The 21,348-nt window shown below is 42.8% G+C and overlaps 2 protein-coding genes across 7 annotated transcripts in view; one reads left to right on the plus strand and one right to left on the minus strand.

Moving 5' to 3' along the window:
* Positions 1–17,573, minus strand: part of ptbp1b (polypyrimidine tract binding protein 1b) — a gene marked incomplete at its 5' end in the record, with an annotated part of 30,124 nt that extends 12,551 nt beyond the window's left edge. Inside the window, 13 exon segments of the mRNA XM_080032120.1 lie at positions 254–400; positions 950–1,122; positions 2,042–2,093; positions 6,151–6,184; positions 13,335–13,533; positions 14,354–14,611; positions 15,080–15,190; positions 15,691–15,787; positions 16,160–16,280; positions 16,590–16,681; positions 16,909–16,977; positions 17,240–17,313; positions 17,501–17,573. Coding sequence (XP_079888246.1) covers positions 254–400; positions 950–1,122; positions 2,042–2,093; positions 6,151–6,184; positions 13,335–13,533; positions 14,354–14,611; positions 15,080–15,190; positions 15,691–15,787; positions 16,160–16,280; positions 16,590–16,681; positions 16,909–16,977; positions 17,240–17,313; positions 17,501–17,573 — 1,500 coding nt within the window.
* LOC307254853 (NACHT, LRR and PYD domains-containing protein 12-like) overlaps positions 1–21,348 on the plus strand; it is a 365,889-nt gene that overhangs the window by 274,211 nt on the left and 70,330 nt on the right. The window lies entirely within an intron of this gene.

Genomic DNA, 21,348 nt, shown 5'->3' on the forward strand with positions numbered 1-21,348 from the left:
CCTGGTTGGGGGAGTTGTCTGTCTGTCTGTCTGTCTGCCTGCCTGTCTGCCAGTCTGTCTGTCTGCCTGTCTTACCTCCTGGTTGGGGGAGTTGTCTGTCTGTCTGTCTGTCTGCCTGCCTGTCTGCCAGTCTGTCTGTCTGCCTGTCTTACCTCCTGGTTGGGGTAGTTGTCTGTCTGTCTGTCTGTCTGTCTGTCTGTCTGCCTGCCTGTCTGTCTGCCTGTCTGTCTGTCTGTCTGCCTGCCTGTCTTACCTCCTGGTTGGGGGAGTTGTCTGTCTTCAGCTCCTTGTGGTTGGAGAACTGGACGTAGACGGGATGGTGTCGTATGACGGGCATCATGGAGGAGTAATACCCCACCATGTTCTGAGCCGCCTCCTCCGAATTCATCTCTAAGAACGCCTGAACAACAGACAGAGGGTTAGTGTGTGTCTGGGTGTGGGGGGGAGGGGGGGGGGGTGAGTGTGTGTGTGTGTGGGGGGGGGGGGGGGGTGGTGAGTGAGTGAGTGAGTGTGTGTGTGTGTGTGTCTGTCTCTGTATTGGCGCTAAACATCACCTATAGGTTCTTGGCCTTGAGCATTAGCAGGTGTGAGTGAGTGAGTGAGTGAGTGAGTGAGTGAGTGAGTGAGTGAGTGAGTGAGTGAGTGAGTGAGTGAGTGAGTGAGTGAGTGAGTGAGTGAGTGAGTGAGTGAGTGAGTGAGTGAGTGAGTGAGTGAGTGAGTGTGTGTGTGTGTGTGTCTGTGTGTGCGCGTGCATGTGTGTGTGCGTGCGTGTCTGTCTGTCTGCGTGCGTGTGCGACTGTGCGTGTGTCTGTCTTTCTGTCTGTCTGTGTGTGTGTCTGTCTGTCTGTCTGTGTGTCTGTCTGTGTGTCTGTCTGTCTGTGTGTCTGTCTGTCTGTCTGTCTGTCTGTCTGTCTGTCTGTCTGTCTGTCTGTCTGATAGTAAACAGTACCTGGTTCTTGGCCTTTAGCATTAGCAGGTTGCTAACGTCTCCAAAGGGCAGGCCCAGACTGATGACCTCGCCCTCTGTGATGTCACTGGGGAGTTTCCGGATGTGCAGCACGCGGGAGGGGACGCCGGGGCCCCTGAAGTCTGCTTTGAACTTCTTACTGTCGTTTCCATTGGCTACGGGACAGGAACCAGGAACCAGGAACCAGGAACAAGAAGCAGTTTAATTTAATAGGAAATACAAAATAGAAAGAGTTTAAAAAAAAAAAAAATTTAATTGCATTTTTTTTTTTTTTTTTTTTTTAAGAAATTTTGAAAATATGTTTCTATATTACTGGGGCACTACTGAGTTTTTAAATGTTTTATTATATTTTTTAAAATTATTTATGTATCCTTTAAACTGTCCATTGGCTACGGGGACAGGAAACAGGAACAAGGAAATATAATTAATATTAATATTTATTTTTCTAATTTCCTCTTTTTTTATGAATATGTTTCTATATAGCAGTTTATAAACACTGACCCTGCGTTCCAAATCACATACGTTTTATTTCACCATACTACACACCAGGGAAATTAAAACATGTTTAACAGGCTTTTTTTTTGCCCCTGTTAACACACGGCTTAGGTTCTGTAAACTGGTATGTAAACAAAGGGGCCACCGTAGCTAGGCTGTTTATTAAAGGAATACTTCACCTATACGGAACTTTATCATTATAAAATCACTATTATAATATAATGAATGAGGTTTTTCTTCCCTCAGTCTTTCCTCAGTCTTCCCTTGGCCCAGCTGTCCTGTTAATCCTAACCCTTACTGTGATGTCACAAGAAGGAAACTGTAGGGTTAGACAGTGAGACCATAAAACACTCTTTCTGCCTTTTCTCAGGCTAGGATGACCCGATTTCTTTTTTTTTTTTGCACATTTATACTACATAGGATCTCAGAGTTCAATACACCTTCATATTCCCACCGGTGAAGTAGGCCTTTAACAACGGATTCATTTTTCAGCGCACACACACAGTACTAAAAGTGATTTTGACAACAAGCGTTCTCCAGAATCACTGACTGCACCTTTAATGTTCTAAAGCCTCTGACCTGTGGTGCTCATGATATACGGGACGCTGGAGATGAGCTCGTCAGATCCTCTCTGAAACACAGAGAGAGAAAAACAGGGTTACACACATTCTACACACACACACACACACACAGTCTGCACACACACACACACACACACATTCTGCACACACACACACACACACAGTCTGCACACACACACACACACACACACACACACAGTCTGCACACACACACACACAAACACATTCTGCACACACACACACACACACATACACACACACACACACATTCTGCACACACACACACAGTCTGCACACACACACACATTCTGCACACACACACAGTCTGATCACACACACAATCTGCACACATAGTCTGCACACACACACACACACACACACATCTGTCTCTCACACACACACACACACACACACACAGTCTGCACACACACACACACACACACACTACGGCTGTAACGATACAAAAAATCACGATTCGATTTGTGTCACGATTTCAGACCCACAATTCGATTCAACAATTTTTTTAATTTGAAAAGCATTTTACAGTTTTTTCACACACACTCTGCGCACGCACGCACACACACACACACACACACACACACACACACACACACACACACACACACACACGTACAAAGTCTGCACACAGTCTGCAGACACAGTCGTTACACACACACACACACACACATACACACACACACACACACACACACACACAGACACACACACACACACACACACACACAGTTTGAAACTTCCCAACAACAAATATTTGGTTTCTCATAAAGAACATTGTGGATACATTGTCTGTCCATCAACTAAACAGTGACGTATCAACTTATTGTTTCCAACTGATCAACACTCCCATGCAGTTCTTCCTATTGCCACCGGGTGGCGCCACATAACCACATCTCACTGACTGCACCTTTAACACAATCAAAAGAAACACCCCCTGCGTTCCAAATCACATACTCTTTCTTTTTACTACACTACATACTAAAGTACAGAAGAGTTTTAGTCTTTTTACTACACTACATACTAAAGTACAGAAGAGTTTTAGTCTTTTTACTACACTACATACTAAAGTACAGAAGAGTTTTAGTCTTTTTACTACACTACATACTAAAGTACAGAAGAGTTTTAGTCTTTTTACTACACTACATACTAAAGTACAGAAGAGTTTTAGTCTTTTTACTACACTACATACTAAAGTACAGAAGAGTTTTAGTCTTTTTACTACACTACATACTAAAGTACAGACGAGTTTTAGTCTTTTTACTACACTACATACTAAAGTACAGAAGAGTTTTAGTCTTTTTACTACACTACATACTAAAGTACAGAAGAGTTTTAGTCTTTTTACTACACTACATACTAAAGTACAGAAGAGTTTTAGTCTTTTTACTACACTACATACTAAAGTACAGAAGAGTTTTAGTCTTTTTACTACACTACATACTAAAGTACAGAAGAGTTTTAGTCTTTTTACTACACTACATACTAAAGTACAGAAGAGTTTTAGGGCCACAGACAGGAGAGAAAAAAAATCCGATAAAGAAGATTTTTTTTTCATTATGTCGTGAAATGTCAAGAATAAAGAGGAATACTCCAAAATGCTATTGGAGTTAGTGGGACATCTGGGTATTTTCAGCATACTACAATTGACGTGCATGTATTGGGACATCCTAAATCTTTTTCTGGCATACTAAATAGTAGAGAAGTACGGGGATTGGAACGCAGGGTGTGTGTCTGCTGGGGGTGAATTCCTGAGCTCTGGACCTCAATGAAAAGCAGATGTAGACAAATAGACCAATCAGCAAAGAGCTACATGTAAACTAGCCCTGTGTTCCAGTCCCCATCCTTCCCTCTGTGTGTGTGTGTGTGTGTGTGTATATACCCTGTGTGTGTGTGTGTGTGTGCGTGCGTGCGTGCGTGCGTGCGTGTGTGCGTGCGTTCGTTCGTGTGTCTGTGTTCCAGTCCCCATCCTTCTCTGCTATTTAGTCTGCTAGAAACAGATGTAGTTTGTCCCAATACATGATGTCAGATGCAGCATGCTGAAAAATACCCAGACGTCCTCCTACATCCGGTGGAGATTTTTAGTGTTGAAACCAGCAGCTTTATGGAGGTTCTGACCCACAATCCACTGCAGCAGAAGTTACAGTGAGCCTCCCAGTGAAAACCTCCCAGTGAAAACTGCAAACAAATTCTACATACTGCACCTTTAATATTATAGTAGCATAGTGTGTGTGTGTGTGTGTGTGTGTGTGTGTGTGTGTGTGTGTGTGTGAGTGTGTGTGTGTGTGTGTGAGTGTGTAGAACCTGAGCAGGTCTGAACTAAAGCATCGTATTACAGATCTGATTAATATTGAAACAGAAACACGAGACTGGAGACCAACAGCTGCTGAGCCCCACACACACACACACACACACACACACACACACACACACACACACACACACACACCCCTCAACAGTGTATACACATTATACACTGAGAAGCACAGTTCGGTGTGATGCGGTACCCCTAGATCTGGCTTGTGTTTTCACTGATATGTAAACAATAGGCGCCCACTGTATAAACAGGCCAGTTTACAGAGCCTAGGCTGGGTATAAACAAACACTGGGTTGTTTCAGCACACACAGTACAGACAGGTAGCGGATCATGAGGAGATATTCACTGATTTAGACAAAAGAGGATTTTGACAACAAGCGTTCTCCAGAATCACTGACTGCACCTTTAATTTGGAGCCATGGAGAAAATGTTGCAGCAGCATCTGTTTCTCTGATATTAAATATACATGAACACACACACACACACACACACACACTGACACCCACGCACACACACACACTCACACTCCAATCAGCTGAGCGTACAGAGGCTGGTTCACGGATCATTAGTTTTGACTGTTACAGGAAGTGAACACCTGATATTCAAGATGGCTGCCTCCAACACCAGAGACTCAAGATTTAAAGGTGAAGTCAGTGATTCTGGAGAACGCTTGTTGTTAAAATCACTTTTTGTCCAAATCAGTGAATATCTCCTCATGATCCGCTACCTGTCTGTACTGTGTGAATATCTCCTCATGATCCACTACCTGTCTGTACTGTGTGAATATCTCCTCATGATCCACTACCTGTCTGTACTGTGTGAATATCTCCTCATGATCCACTACCTGTCTGTACTGTGTGAATATCTCCTCATGATCCACTACCTGTCTGTACTGTGTGAATATCTCCTCATGATCCACTACCTGTCTGTACTGTGTGAATATCTCCTCATGATCCACTACCTGTCTGTACTGTGTGAATATCTCCTCATGATCCACTACCTGTCTGTACTGTGTGAATATCTCCTCATGATCCACTACCTGTCTGTACTGTGTGTGTGCTTGAAAAAAAATCCAGTGTAAATACACAGTCTAGACTCTGTAAACTGGTATGTAAACAAAGGGGGCCCACAGTAGCTAACAACATGCCCGTTTACAGAGCCTAGGCTGTGTGTTAGATTAACACTGGATTTATTTTCAGCACACTCACAGTACAGACAGGTAGTGGATCATGAGGAGATATTCACTGATTTTGACAAAAAGTGATTTTGACAACAAGCGTTCTCCAGAATCACTGACTGCATCTTCATCCACTAATCGATAATTTTTTGTTTAAAAACGGATTAAAAAAAATTAAAAATGTATTTCATGAACCAGAGCCACCGAAAACAGTGGGAGCATCTGACTGACGATGTGATGTTGTTCCTTTAAAAAGCTGCTACGAGGAACTTTTAAATATTTCTGAAACAGTCTCATTTTTCCTCTGATGATCATAAATTACATGTAACAGCAAACGAGACCATCAGTGCAAAGAATGCTATTTTTTATATAGTTTTTCTTAATGCCTTTGTCATGGGTATACGCTCACCCAGTAAAAACACTACCGCTTTTGTCCAAATGTGGGCGCTAGAATTAACACAAGCTGAAAGTTCCTCGTAGCAGCTTTTTACGTCGTAGTGAGTGAGTGTGTTGCTGTTGATAAGTCATTCTTAGAGCAGCAGATTAAGTGGCAAAGCAGAGAGAAGCACAGCAGAGTGAGAGGGGAGTATGGGCCTACCTTAGAACCAACTGATATATCGTGGTGGACACTGCTGTGAAGAGAAGGCCAGCGGTTAGCAGCAGCAGCAGCAGAGAGGGGGAAGCATAAAGACAAGCACAGGGAAAAATTAATAAAAAGTTAAAATGGAGATAGAGAGAGAGAGAGAGAGAGAGACAGAGAGAGAGAGAGAGACAGTTAGGGAGAGACAGAGAGAGGGAGAAGGAGAGGAGAGGGAGACAGAGAGAGAGGGAGAGGAGAGGGAGACAGAGAGAGAGGGAGGGAGAGAGGGGGAGAGAGAAGAGAGAGAGAGAGAGAGAGGGAGATGAGAGAGAGAGACCAAGAGAGAGAGAGGGAGAGAGAGAGAGGGAGAGAGAGAGAGAGAGGGAGAGGAGAGGGAGACAGAGAGAGAGGGAGAGAGAGAGAGAGAGAGTGACACAGACAGAGAGCAGAGCATGAAGAGCAAAGCAGCTAAGAACCAATCACAAGCGTCGATCAATTAAAACAATCACGGCTGTGTTCCAAACCCCACACTTTCTACTATTTAGTATGTAGAAAAAAGATTTAGGATGTCCTGATTCTTGTGGCCAGATTTAGGATGGTTAGAAGTACCCGGATGTCCTACTTCATCCGGCCAAGATTGTTAGTGTTGAAAACTGCATCCTATTTGGACGATTCTGACCCACAATCCAGTGCGCACGTGAAGTGACGTCACATCGACTGAGCCTCCGTATGAAAACAAACGGGGATGAGACGGATATATAAAAGCAAGAGGCAAGATCAAGGAGCCATGTTAGGATGAAATAAATAAGTTAAAGTATGTCCCAATAGTATGCCTACTGCATCCTAACTAGATTATTTTTATGGTAAGATGTAGTATGGAGGAGAGGAGAGAGAAAGAGGAGGAGAGGAGAGAGAGAAATAGGAGGAGATTTGGAACACAGGGTCGTTTAGGGTGCATGTGGTGTAGTGGTTAGTATCCCACTGTGAGGATTTCCCGCTCCCTCCACTAGAAAACTGTCTAATGGACAGGTGAAAAAAAATGCAGGTAAAAGGTGAACACTCACAAACAGCAAAGCACTAGACAGACAGACAGACAGACAGACAGACAGACAGACAGACAGACAGACAGACAGACAGACAGACAGACAGGCAGGCAGACAGGCAGACAGACAGACAGACAGACAGACAGATAGACAGATAGACAGATAGACAGATAGACAGATAGACAGATAGACAGATAGACAGATAGACAGATAGACAGATAGACAGATAGACAGATAGATAGATAGATAGATAGATAGATAGACAGACAGACAGACAGACAGACAGACAGACAGACAGACAGACAGACAGACAGACAGAGACGAAAGCACAGCGGGACACGTGTCCTTCAGAGACAGTTCCACGCGGCTCAGACTAAACCTGCTGGTCTGGACTCAGACCCTCGGGGCAGAATGAGACACAAAGCACAACTATTCACACAGGAGCAGGATCGCTCTCTCTGCCGCAAAACCACTGACTTTTATTTTTACTATACGACACACTAAAGCAGGCTGATTTATTTGCATACTGCGAAAATTACCCTTGGATAGAGCAGTGTGTGTGTGTGTGTGTGTGTGTGTGAGCAAATTTGCATACTGCAGAAGTAAAGGGTATTTTTGGCATACTGCATCTGACATCATGTATTGGGACATCCTACATTTTTTTCTCCTTGCTAGTAGCTATCCCCACACCAATGAGAATGGACAGAGCAGTGTGTGTGTGTGTGTGTGTGTGTGTGTGTGTGTGTGTGTGTGTGTGTGTGTGTGTGTGTGTGTGTGTGTGTGTGTGTGTGTGTGTGTGTGCAGAGGTGAGGTGCAACAAACAAGGATCATCACTGTCAATAACATATCCATGCTATAATTGATGGACAAATACGTCTGTTAGTCAATAAGCTTTTTAAAATTAAACTGGATAACTTTTTGGCATGGTGTGTGTGTGTGTGTGTGTGTGTGTGTGTGTGTGTGTGTGTGTGTGTGTGTGTGTGTGTGTGTGTGTGTGTGTGTGTGTGTGTGTGTGTGTGGCAAATACACCTGTACCATCCCCCCACACACACAGACACAGACACATGGTTTATTTATTCTATAGTACTTCTTCTTCTTCTTGGTCTTCAAACAGGTGCATTTCCCCAGGACGCCCACTATGTATATAAAAATGTGTAAGGCCGTTTAGTTTGTCTGTTCTTTGCTACTGTATGTGTTGCATGCTGTTAACTTTTTGGTCATTTTGGGCAAAAACGTTCACTATATTCCTGTGTGTGTGTGTGTGTGTGTGTGTGTGTGTGTGTGTGTGTGTGTGTGTGTGTGTGTGTGTGTGTGTGTGTGTGTGTGTGTGCGTGTGTGTGTGCGTGTGTGTGTGTGTCTAAACTGTTTAGAAAAGTCTGAATTGACAAGTGGCTTTAAACTACTGAAGAAAACTGAATTCTTCAATGAGATCCTATGTAGAGAGTTATAGGCTATGTAGATAGATAGATAGATAGATAGATAGATAGATAGATAGATAGATAGATAGATAGATCCTATGTAGAGAGTTATAGATAGATAGATAGATAGATAGATAGATAGATAGATAGATAGATAGATAGATAGATAGATAGATAGATAGATCCTATGTAGAGAGTTATTGGCTGAGGCTCATGTTACAGGCAGGTACACGAGGCCAGGTGTGTAGTAGTGGAGTTGTTACATTACAACAGACATTCAAGGACTTTTCCAATTATTTTAAAAATGTAAAACTTTTTCAAGGAACCCCCAAGCCTATTGAAAAAGTGGGTGACATAATCTATATATTTTCTTTTATATATTTTGTGTCTTGTTTAGTTTTGCAGAATGTATTCTTACCTGCCCAGGGACTACAGGTGGGAAATGAATGCTTATCTTATACCTTGGCCCTGTTTTAATAAAGTTACATTACAAATATTTGTAAACTATTTAAGAATTACACATTACCAGTCAAAACTAGTGTGCAACTTGATCCAATTTTAGTAGCCTAGATTTTGTTAAATTCAATTATAATTTGCAAGATTATGGCCAAGTTAGCGCATAGGTAGGTTATTGGTAATTACGAATATGGAGAAAATAAAGCATTCTTCCTGTAGGCTACTATTTCCAGATTCCAGGCACATTTTTTCCATTTCATTCTTTATGTATACTCGAGAGATCAATTGAGGGGTGATCCATATTAGCAATGCTGTCGAGTCAAACAAATGCACATGTACAACCAGATTTAACACCTTTAAAACACAAGATTGTATAATAAAGTATTTCCCAAACTTTGCGCCCTGGGTCTCCTACCTGTCTGTCTGTGTTAGCGGGGCCCAGGTGTGCAGAAACGGGCCGATGGCTGATGCTAACAGCACAGCTAACTCCACTAGCCTCCGCTTCCTGCTTCTCCCACATACAAACAAACTTTCCCTTCAGCTTTAAAAAAAAAAAAAAAAAAAAAAAAAAAAGCTATTGCACGTTATCAATCGCGCGCTATCTCTTGGACACACGCGCCCAGGTGAAGGCTTTAAAGGTGTAATATGGAGCGTCACTGTGTCCTAATGTGTGAGAGTGAGTGAGTGAGTGTGTGTCTGCGGTAAACTCACCCGTCCATTGCACAACACGGAACTGATAAGCAACAGGTCCACAACGCTGAGAGAGATTTTTTTTTTCAGCCACTGTATTTCTTCTGCTGCTGCCATAAACAAAATGGCAGACTAGTGAATGGAGTGCAGTGATTGGTCGGTTAGACTTAGGGGCGGGCGTTCCAGAGCAGAGTCGAGCGCTCATTGGCTGTTTGGAAACAGAACGTCACAACAAAGGCCCAAGATTCCACCGAACAAAGATCGTCTATGGTGAAGACCACGTGACAGAGATCAGTGTATGGAGGAAGATGGTTCACTCGGTATAGAAAAACAGACAGGGATTTGTCTACAGTAAAGTGGGCGTTGTCCCGACTAAACATCAGCTAGTTCTTGTCTTGAACCTGGAACACAGTAAAGTTGACCAATTTAAGACTCACTTTTTTTTAAATATATATAAAAAAACAATATTCTATAAAAGTTGGGCGTCTCAAATAAGCTTTCACAAAAAATCAGATTGAAAATAAGTATTCATCAATATTATAAAACTATCTATCTATCTATCTATCTATCTATCTATCTATCTATCTATCTATCTATCTATCTTAGTTTTCTGTCTGTCAGCTGGTCTCAGTGTCACGTAACAAACTGATAAATAATTTGTCCATTTGTTTCTTTTCAGGAGATTAACTTTGTGTGTTGGAAGATGATCCCACGGCTCTCACATCTATAATTCACCACACACACACACACACACACACACACACACACACACACACACACATACACACACACACACACACACACACACACACTTTTACGTTTACATCCCCCTCAATGCACCTTCTGTGAGCCTACAATTACTCATTTACACTACACATACACAAACTTGTACTTGTAACTCATTTTCTACTGTATTTATTTATTGTAAGGTATTTTTATCAAATCAAAATCAAATCAGTTTTATTTGTATAGCCCAAAATCACAAATACATTTGCCTCAGTGGGCTTTACATTCCATACAGTATGATACAATATGATACAATATGACACCCTGCCCTTATCTATCTATCTATCTATCTATCTATCTATCTATCTATCTATCTATCTATCTATCTATCTATCTATCTATCTGCCCTTAGCTCGGCTGACTAAAAACTCCCAGTAAAAAACCCTTTACCGGGATTAAAAAAACATTGAAGAAATCTCAGGGAGAGTCGACAAAGTAAGGGATCCCTCTCCCAGGACGGACATGCTGCAATAGATGTCATAAGTAGAGAAAAATCACGAAGGAATTTGATCATTGACCAGGTGATTACATGGTAATACTAAAGTAAAGTGTGAATAGTTATCTACATACGTATAGCTGCTGTTTGTATTTGTATTGATAACTGAGGATTGCTGCTAAATTTCATTGTACATTGTGCAATGACAAAAACAATCTATTCTGTCTGAAGGCTCCTTATATGAACATTATCATGATTCATTTTGGACCATAATGTAACTATTTGGTTTTTAAAACATTTCTAATACACAGGCGACTTGAGAATGTCTATGCAGTTCTGTGTTTGACCACTGGGAGGAGCATTGGCATAGGAAAAGCCTATAGGTTATAACCAGGGAGGTACAAGTGTGTGTGTGTGTGTGTGTGTGTGTGTGTGTGTGTGTGTGTGTGTGTGTGTGTGTGTGTGTGTGTGTGTGTGTGTGTGTGTGTGTGTGACAATTGGGGAAAAATACGTTATATTTTCACATTTTTACGTGTCAGTTTGTCAGCATTGTTTAATTTGTGTTAAACTGGAATTTGAGTCATGAAGCTTGACATGATGAAATGGACTAAACTGATTTACCTGATTTACCTGATTTACCTGTGCTACACTGAGCAGTGAACAACATTTAATAAAAGGGTAACCGCACTGAAAGTTATTAAATGTATTGGACATTGGATTATAAGACGCACAGAACAGTTATCAGCTCCCTGTCAATGAAGAAATAACAATATTCAATATAATAATACAAATTATTTTAGAGACTTTTTACAGAGACTTTCTGCCGCTAACATTCAAATTATTATGAATATTATCTCTGAAATAAACAAATGCAGAAAGGGGAAACTGACTGATATAACAGTTTTAATGTGAGGGTTGTCCCAAAGTAATATCCTGAACGAGCCCCTATATTTCTAATACACAGGCGACTTGAGAATGTCTATGCAGTTCTGTGTTTGACCACTGGGAGGAGCATTGGCATAGGAAAAGCCTATAGGTTATAACCAGGGAGGTACAAGTGTGTGTGTGTGTGTGTGTGTGTGTGTGTGTGTGTGTGTGTGTGTGTGTGTGTGTGTGTGTGTGTGTGTGTGTGTGTGTGTGTGTGACAATTGGGGAAAAATACGTTATATTTTCACATTTTTACGTGTCAGTTTGTCAGCATTGTTTAATTTGTGTTAAACTGGAATTTGAGTCATGAAGCTTGACATGATGAAATGGACTAAACTGATTTACCTGATTTACCTGATTTACCTGTGCTACACTGAGCAGTGAACAACATTTAATAAAAGGGTAACCGCACTGAAAGTTATTAAATGTATTGGACATTGGATTATAAGACGCACAGAACAGTTATCAGCTCCCTGTCAATGAAGAAATAACAATATTCAATATAATAATACAAATTATTTTAGAGACTTTTTACAGAGACTTTCTGCCGCTAACATTCAAATTATTATGAATATTATCTCTGAAATAAACAAATGCAGAAAGGGGAAACTGACTGATATAACAGTTTTAATGTGAGGGTTGTCCCAAAGTAATATCCTGAACGAGCCCCTATTTTTGTTATGACCCGGGTCGCTAGCAGTAATGGAGGCAAAATAAAACCAGATGCTATTGGTAAATTAAAGTTATTTATTGACAAAAAGGTAGGTCAGGAATAAAATCAGGTCTAGTGGAAATCATATAACAAATAAAATCAAAAGGGTTAGGGTTGAGCCAGAACTCTTAAAACACAAGCTACAACTAACTTTTAAGGAAACCAAAAATAGAAAGTAATCTCACTATTAAAGTAGCTACGAGGAACTTTGAAATATTTCTGAAACAGTCTAATTTTTCCTCTGATGATCATACATTACATGTAACAGCAAACGAGACCATCAGTGCAAAGAATGCTATTTTTATATAGTTTTTCTTGATGCCTTTGTCATGGGTATACGCTCACCCAGGAACAACAGCTGGCGTGGTAAAAACACTACCGCTTTTGTCCAAAGGGGGGCGCTAGAATTAACACACACTGAAAATTCCTCAGAGCACCTTTAAGAATACAATCAAACACAAAACAGAGAAAACACCACCCATTAAAGCTCAATGACTCTTGCATAGAGATCTTACAAATGCACAGCAATCTAATACATCTAATTAATAGGCTTAACAGGTGAATATAAGTGAGATATTTGACATAAAAATGCTGTAAAGAATCCAGATTTATTTTATTTGTATTTATTCTTTTAAAGATACAGGAAACTATGTCTTTCAAGCTCAAAATGGATGATTATGAATTTTTCGTAGAACACTTGTGGTGTTAAAAACATATTTAATTAATGACTGAACCTGTTTAGCCCCTCAGTGAGTTGCTGGATAGCTGAGCTGTTGACTGGACAATTCTGCAGCAATCCCCCCAAACTCTCGTGATACAGAACGTGAACATACAGCACGACGTTGCGACATGTCTCGGACCAATCCGTCTGTCCAGTGGAATAATCCTGGTCCCTGGTGTGATGCATCAGAACCAAGATGACGGGCCTATCAGCTGTGGACACAAACACAGAGAAACATCAAGTCAGTGCAGACAGGAGGTTACCTAAGGTTCCACTGCTGAATGGTAGGATGTCCTAAAGTTATCTAGGTTCCTCCCAGTAACCATGAGGTCTCTGGTTCCTCCTCCCAGTAACCATGAGGTCTCTGGTTCCTCCTCCCAGTAACCATGAGGTCTCTGGTTCCTCCTCCCAGTAACCATGAGGTCTCTGGTTCCTCCTCCCAGTAACCATGAGGTCTCTGGTTCCTCCTCCCAGTGACCATGAGGTTTCTGGTAGGATCCCCGGCACCGGACAGGAGGGTGTCAGTAGTAAAACAAGTGGTGGCTGCTATTACATCTACGGTGCCCACCATCTCTACCATTGTGTCCTTGAGCAAGACACTTAACCCCAAACTGCTCCAGGGGCGCTGTACTATGGCTGACCCTGTGTGAGGACCCCCTCTGGAGTCTGTCTGTCTGTCTGTCTGTCTGTCTGTCTGTCTGTCTATCTGTCTGTCTGTCTGTCTGTCTGTCTGTCTGTCTGTACTATGGCTATGAGGTCCCCCTCTGGAGTGTGTCTGTCTGTCTGTCTGTCTGTCTGTCTGTCTGTACTATGGCTGACCCTGTGTGAGGACCCCCTCTGGAGTGTGGGGACTTGAGAGGGGAGATGAGAAAAGACACATTTCAATGTGCCTTGAGTGCAATTTACTAAATTGACTAACTTGACCTAACTTTCTGTGAACGATATAACATCTGCTCTTAGCCTTAGATTTCCGGGGTGGTTGCAGGGTTTAGCCTTTGTCCCCCTTAAAAAAAACATGACAGAAAAGCTCACGCGTCTCCTCATCACCTGTTGGTATTTTTATGGCCGCATCCACATCTGATGCAACACGCGACGTGATTGGACAGAACACGATGATGACGTCACATTGCTGTTGTTTCTTTGTGTACTTCAATGTCGGTGAGTTTTTCTGAACCATCTCCAGAATGGACACATCAGCACCGAAGGTATTACCAGTTACCACCACGCAGACTTTCACTGACGCTCTGTTCCAACCAGTCATGTTACAAATAGTATCTATGATACCTGAACCTAGATGAACACAAGGTAAACTTTAGCATTTGAACAAAATAAATTGAAACAATGTTTCTGTAAATTCACCGTCCTAAAGGGCCTCACTTTGCTCATCGCCTTTCCTGCTTTTTTTCTTTCCTGTTGAAAAATGATAAAGATTATTTGAACAGTTATTTCCTTCTACCTAAAACAATAAACATTTTCATAGACAACAGCTAGTGCAGGGCAGCCTGTCCTACATATTACATGTTTCATTATTACTTCATCATGAGCCATTATCTTAAATGTGTTAAAGATCTCAGGAGCTGAACCATGAGGCCCTCCCCCGTCTCTGTCCACATCTCTACTGGTGGCTGTCTCTAACATCAGCAATCAAACAACACAAAGATTAGCCTCAAATCAACCTTTGGAAGACCAGAGTCCCATCACTATACCTCTAGGTAACTTGTTGTAATAGAGGGTAAAATAAAATATAACAAAGAAAACCTTTTCGCTGGTCTGAATCGATGGATTCCATTAAGAGAGCACAGAAGTTAAGGAGATTTCCTTTGTGTTCAGGCATGTGTTCGCTGTAGTCCGTCACCAAAACTCTAGCAGCTGCAGAGGAAACAGGGTGTTTGTCACATTAAAGGTGGTGTCAGCGATTCTGGAGAACGCTTGTCGTCAAAATCAATGAATATCTCCTCATGATCCACTACCTGTTCATACTGTGTGTGTGTGTGTGTGTGTGTGTGTGTGTGTGTGTGTGTGTGTGTGTGTGTGGTGTGTGTGTGTGTGTGTGTGTGTGTGTGTACACTGAAAATAAAAATGAGTGTTAATACGCAGTATAGGCTCTGTTAACAGGTAAACAAAGGGGCCCACCGTAACTAGCAACATGCCTGAACCTAGGCTGTGTATTAACACTTGATTTTGTTTCCGCCCACAGCACAGACAGGTAGTGGGTCATGAGGAGATATTCACTGATTATGACAAAAAGTGATTTTAAGAACAAGTGTTCTCCAGATTGCTGACTACGTGTTTATATACTGTATATAGAAACAAGAAAAGTATGTATGTAAACTGTATGTTTAGATTTAAAATACAACAACATTACAAACCCTCAGAACATTTTGGTGTGAGAACGTCCCCAAGCCTCTTCAAAACCTCTTCGATCTTCAGTTGTTCCTTCTTTATGATTTCCCTCGTATCAGGGATCTGTTTCAGAAAGCACGGTTTGAACAGAACAGCTGATCAGGGTTAGTTCAATTAACTCTGAGTTTATGCACTATTGAGTTAAAAATCTTCATCAACAGATATATAATAATATCACTCAGCATAGCAAAGGGAGAGACAAAAAAGGTTAAAATGAATAATGAATGCACAATCATGGCTTGTCCGGGTACTTACCTGCAATCTAGTTTGATAGAAACAGACATGGACAATTGTCTCAGGCGTGGGTTCAGAAAGACCCCATGAAAGACATAAGAAATGATACCTGGCCTGGAGAAAACCGTCTGGAGCCACCTGAGGCAGTTGCAAGGTACCAACAGGCTCGAAGGGTTAGAGGGAGGGTTAGGGTTAGGGCACCTGAAGGGCTGCGGCCTCTGCCGTGTCAGAGGCAAAGCAGCGGGTGTGGGAGAAGTTTGGAGAAACCATGGAGAAGGACTTTCGGTCGGCACCAAAGTGTTTCTGGAAGACCGTCCGGCACCTCAGGAGGGGGAAGCGGGGAACCATCCAAGCTGTGTACAGTCAGGATGGGACGCTGTTGACCTCAACTGAGGAGGTACCTCTAAATCTGAGGCCATGGTTCTCAGCAGGAAACTGATGGATTGTTTACTCCAGGTAGGGCAATGAGTCCTCACCCGAAGTGAAGAAGTTCAAGTACCTCGGGGTCTTGTTTGTGAGTGAGGGAACAATGGAGCGTGAGATTAGCCGGAGAATCAGAGCAGAGGGGGCAGTTTTGCACTCAGAACGCAAAGCTCTGGGTCTACCGGTCGATCTTGGTTCCTACCCTCACCTATGGTCATGAAGGCTGGGGAATGACGAAGAACGAAGTTGCAGGTACGAGCGGCCGGAATGGGTTTTCTCAGGAGGGTGGCTGGCGTCTCCCTTACAGATAGGGTGAGAAGGGGGGCTGAGGATCTCGCATAGCGCGTGCATTTGTTTAGGAAGCGAGTGAAAGAGAGACGGCAGGATGCACCACGATAAGGTAGTGCATTTCTTTGTTATGTCTGATTACTAATGGTAATATGATGGTGAAGCAGATTTAACCTTGATTCAGTACCGTTCAGAAAACACAGGACGTTGATCCTCACAGTCAAATTGTTTTGACTCACCTCATCAGTGGAGGTCTCTCCCATGTCACTCTCACTGCATTCCTGCCCTAACTCATCATCAGTCATTGCCTGGATGTCAAGGGGGGTGGTGGAGAGATTATAGTTTAGTGTTTTATTCTATTCCCTCGATGATAATGAGAACAAGCCAGTGAATGAGCTGAGCTCTCTTTTCTTCAGAGCTAACACAAGTGACAGAAAACAACATCATGCTCACAAATAAATTACTTAGCTAGCCAGGCTAACTGAGAGCCTGGTTCATGGATTACTACTAAAAGCAGTGATTATGACTTAACACTCTAAAGAAATCTCTGAATATATAAAGTAATGTTACCTGTGGGTTAATTTCACCATTGCTCTCCTGAGACGGTTTACAGTTAGGATTGTCTCCTTCATCGTCAGAGTTATCTGTGGAGACAGATGTGATGTTGATTTACAGAAGAGGTCAGAGGCCTGCACGACCTTTATGGCACTTTTTTTTCATATTGTCGGGTGTAAGTGTCAGGTCAACAAACAGCGGATATTAGGATTGTGTGGATTGGCGATGGAAACGTCTATCAGTGACAAAAGCCCGAATAAACAACATGGCACCCACCTCTCCCTGTGGGGGCAGGGTAGTGATTGTTGGCGTAGTTTGCAGGAGCCACGGAGTGCCTCCAGGGATCCATCTCCGACGTTGGGAGGATTATACAACGAAACAACCAATCTGTGTACAGTAAGAATGGGAGACAGAGAGAGCCATTTACACTCAACAAAAATATAAACGCAACACTTTTGTTTTTGCTCCCACTTTTCATGAGATGGACTTGAAGATCTAAAATTCATTCCAGATACACAATATTACCATTTCTCTCAAACATTGTTCACAAATCTGTCTAAATGTGTGATAGTGAGCACTTCTGCTTTGCTGAGATAATCCATCCCACCTCACAGGTGTGCCACATCAAGATGCTGATCTGACATCATGATTAGTGCACAGGTGTGCCTTAGACTGTCCACAATAAAAGGCCACCCTGACATGTGCAGTTTTGTCTCACAGCAAAATGCCACAGATGCCACAAGCATTGAGGGAGCGTGCAATTGGCATGCTGACAGCAGGAATGTCAACCAGATCTGTTGCTCGTGCATTGAATGTTCATTTCTCCACCATAAGCCGTCTCCAAAGGCGTTTCAGAGAATATGGCAGTACATCCAACCGGCCTCACAACCGCAGACCACGTGTAACCACACCAGCCCAGGACCTCCACATCCAGCAGGTTCACCTTCAAGATCGTCTGAGACCAGCCACTGAGACAGCTGCTGAAACAATTGGTTTGCATAACCAAACAATTTTTGCACAAACTGTCAGAAACCGTCTCAGGGAAGCTCAACTGCATGCTCGTCGTCCTCATCGGGGTCTTGACCTGACTCCAGCTCGTCGTCGTAACAGACTTGAGTGGGCAAATGCTCACATTCGATGGCGTCTGGCACGTTGGAGAGGTGTTCTCTTCACGGATGAATCTCGGTTTACATTGTTCAGGGCAGATGGCAGACAGCGTGTGTGGCGTCGTGTGGGTGAGCGCTTTGCTGATGTCAATGGTGTGGATCGAGTGGCCCATGGTGGTGGTGGGGTTATGGTATGGGCAGGCATCTGTTATGGATGAAGAACACAGGTGCATTTCTTTGATGGCATTTTGAATGCATAGAGATACCGTGATGAGATCCTGAGGCCCGTTGTTGTGCCATACATCCATGAACATCACCTCACGTTTCAGCAAGATAATGCACGGCCCCATGTTGCAAGGATCTGTACACAATTCTTGGAAGCTGAAAATGTCCCAGTTCTTGCATGTCCAGCATACTCACCGGACATGTCACCCATTGAGCATGTTTGGGATGTGCTTGACCGGCGTATACGACAGCGTGCACCACTTCCCACTAATATCCAGCAACTTCGCACAGCCATTGAAGAGGAGTGGACCAACATTCCACAGGCCACAAATGACAATCTGATAAACTCTATGCGAAGAAGATGTGTTGCACTGCATGAGGCAAATGGTGGTCACACCAGATACTGACTGGTTCTGAGTCCCCAGACCCCCAATAAAGCAAAAAAATGCACATTTCAGAGTGGCCTTTTATTGTGGACAGTCTAAGGCACACCTGTGCACTAATCATGATGTCAGATCAGCATCTTGATGTGGCACATGTGAGGTGGGATGGATTATCTCAGCAAAGTAGAAGTGCTCACTATCACACATTTAGACAGATTTGTGAACAATGTTTGAGAGAAATGGTACAATTGTGTATCTGGAATGAATTTTAGATCTTTAAGTCCATCTCATGAAAAATGGGAGCAAAAACAAAAGTGTTGCGTTTATATTTTTGTTGAGTGTATCTTATAGTTTTCACTTATGAGTGGTCGCCACTGGCTATAAGGCTGACTATAATGTATCTGACCCTCTGTCTAGACCAGGGGTGGGCAATTAATTTCCCCAAAGGGCCACATCAGAATCAGGGACTGTTGTGGAGGGCCGGACCAAAAGGCTCAACTCAATTCTGGTCAATATTAGTCGTATCTTTTTATAAAAAGAAGTAAAGTGTATGGTTTTGATAAGCTGCAGTAAATGTTATGGCAAAGAAAAAGCCATAAAAAGCCATGAAAATGCCAACATTATACCACTTAATCAACATTTACCATAGCAATTGTGAACAAAACGTGCAAGAAGCATGGGAACCTTGGCCATACTTCGAGACCTGTTATTCCTGAACCAAAGTGAGGGGTTTGGGGGTTCACCCCCTGAAAATTTGAGCTTCAAAGCCATTGTTTCCTGCATTATATTGACTTTAAAATAATGAAAATAACAACAAATAAAAATAAGTATCCTACACTGCAACACAATTTTTGTTCATTATTATCTATTACTTATTGTCCTCTGTACAGGATACAACAATCCACCGAGCAGATCCTGCCCCACACCCCCCATTACATCTTTATTATTATTATTATTGGGCTATTATTTACATTTTAAGGTTAAATGTCCCAATCTGGTAAACTTTGAGAGGAAGTTTAAATCTGATGATTTTTGTGCTCTGTAAACAACTGTCTCCTGTGTGTGCTGCATGTCTGTAGTCTATAATTTGGAGATAATGGCTGACATCATTTAGCCTTCTGGGAGCTGGATTTTCTACAGAAATATGAATATAAATAAGTTAGGCACTAAAATATAAAATATAAAGGGGTGTGTCCTGCGTGACCTGTTTGTTCGCCCGTTACAATCGCGCACCCCTCTCGTACATCCACACCTCCACACAGAAGTAGGAGAGGGGAGAGACACACACAGCCAACCTCTGCACTCGTTGGGAATCGGCGCTCGGGGAGTGGGAAGGGTGGATGATAATATCAGACAAGTGAACGTACAAGCAGGTTGTCTGTCTGATATTAACGCCCCCCTTCCCCTTCCCCGAGTGCCGATCCCCGAGTGCAGAGGTTGACTGTGTAGCTTGCTCTGATAGGCCTTTCACACCAAAATGAACCAAGAGTCAGTTCCAGGCTGGTGTTGGGGTCAGTTCTAAACTGGTTCCAGCCTTATCCCAGTTATGAACCGGTTGGTTTCACATCGACCGGAGACAGCCATGGAGCCGAGAGAGAGCAACGTCATGACGTCACTGTAAACGTGTGTGTACGTCACCCGACGCCGCAGCTCTTGTGGCTAACGCTACAGCTACAGCTAGCTTTAAGCACAACAACAGCGGCGAATACGTCTTATTTTTACACGTGTTGCCTCTCGCTTTGCTTTCCTAACCAAACAGGACCCATACAGCGTATTCTCGCCGGTCAATTTGATCGCTACGTTCGGTAATTATGTTATGTTTACGTCTCGTAGTAGCGGTGTTTTTAAATATGGCGGGCATGAGGTTTGAGTTGGTCTGGTTGGTCAGGATAATCCCTCCCCCGGCCGCTGGCGCAAGCAGTTCTTATCAAACCCTGCTCAATCCTGGGGTTTGAGTTGAACCGGTTTTTACGGCCCGGAGCCGGCTCTCTGGCGGTGTGAAACCAAAACACTGGCTCTAACTCCGAACTAGCCCAGAACTAGCGCCGATTTTGCGGCGGTGTGAAAGCCCTATGAGTCACCTTTTTTCAGCGCGCGGCGCACGGCAGCGGACAACAGCACACATACAAGCTTCAGCTTCTTCTCCTTTTTTTGAATTGCGACTTACAACCAGTGAAGAGGAAGCTGCAAAATATAAACTTGCCTTCAAAATAAAAGCAATGCCGTTGTATTCCATACATGATTTAAACTTATTTACGTTTGATTCTTAATTTTCCATTGACCTCACGCGGGCCAGTCAGAGACAGCCAGTGGGCCGGATGTGGCCGGCGGGCCACACAATGCCCAGGTCTGGTCAAGACCATCAGCATCTCAGACTTGTTTTTTACCTGCGCGTCCCACTAACAGAAAC

This window comes from Ammodytes marinus (assembly GCF_949987685.1).
Source record: "Ammodytes marinus genome assembly, chromosome: 8".
Classification (NCBI taxonomy): Eukaryota; Metazoa; Chordata; class Actinopteri; order Uranoscopiformes; family Ammodytidae; genus Ammodytes; species Ammodytes marinus.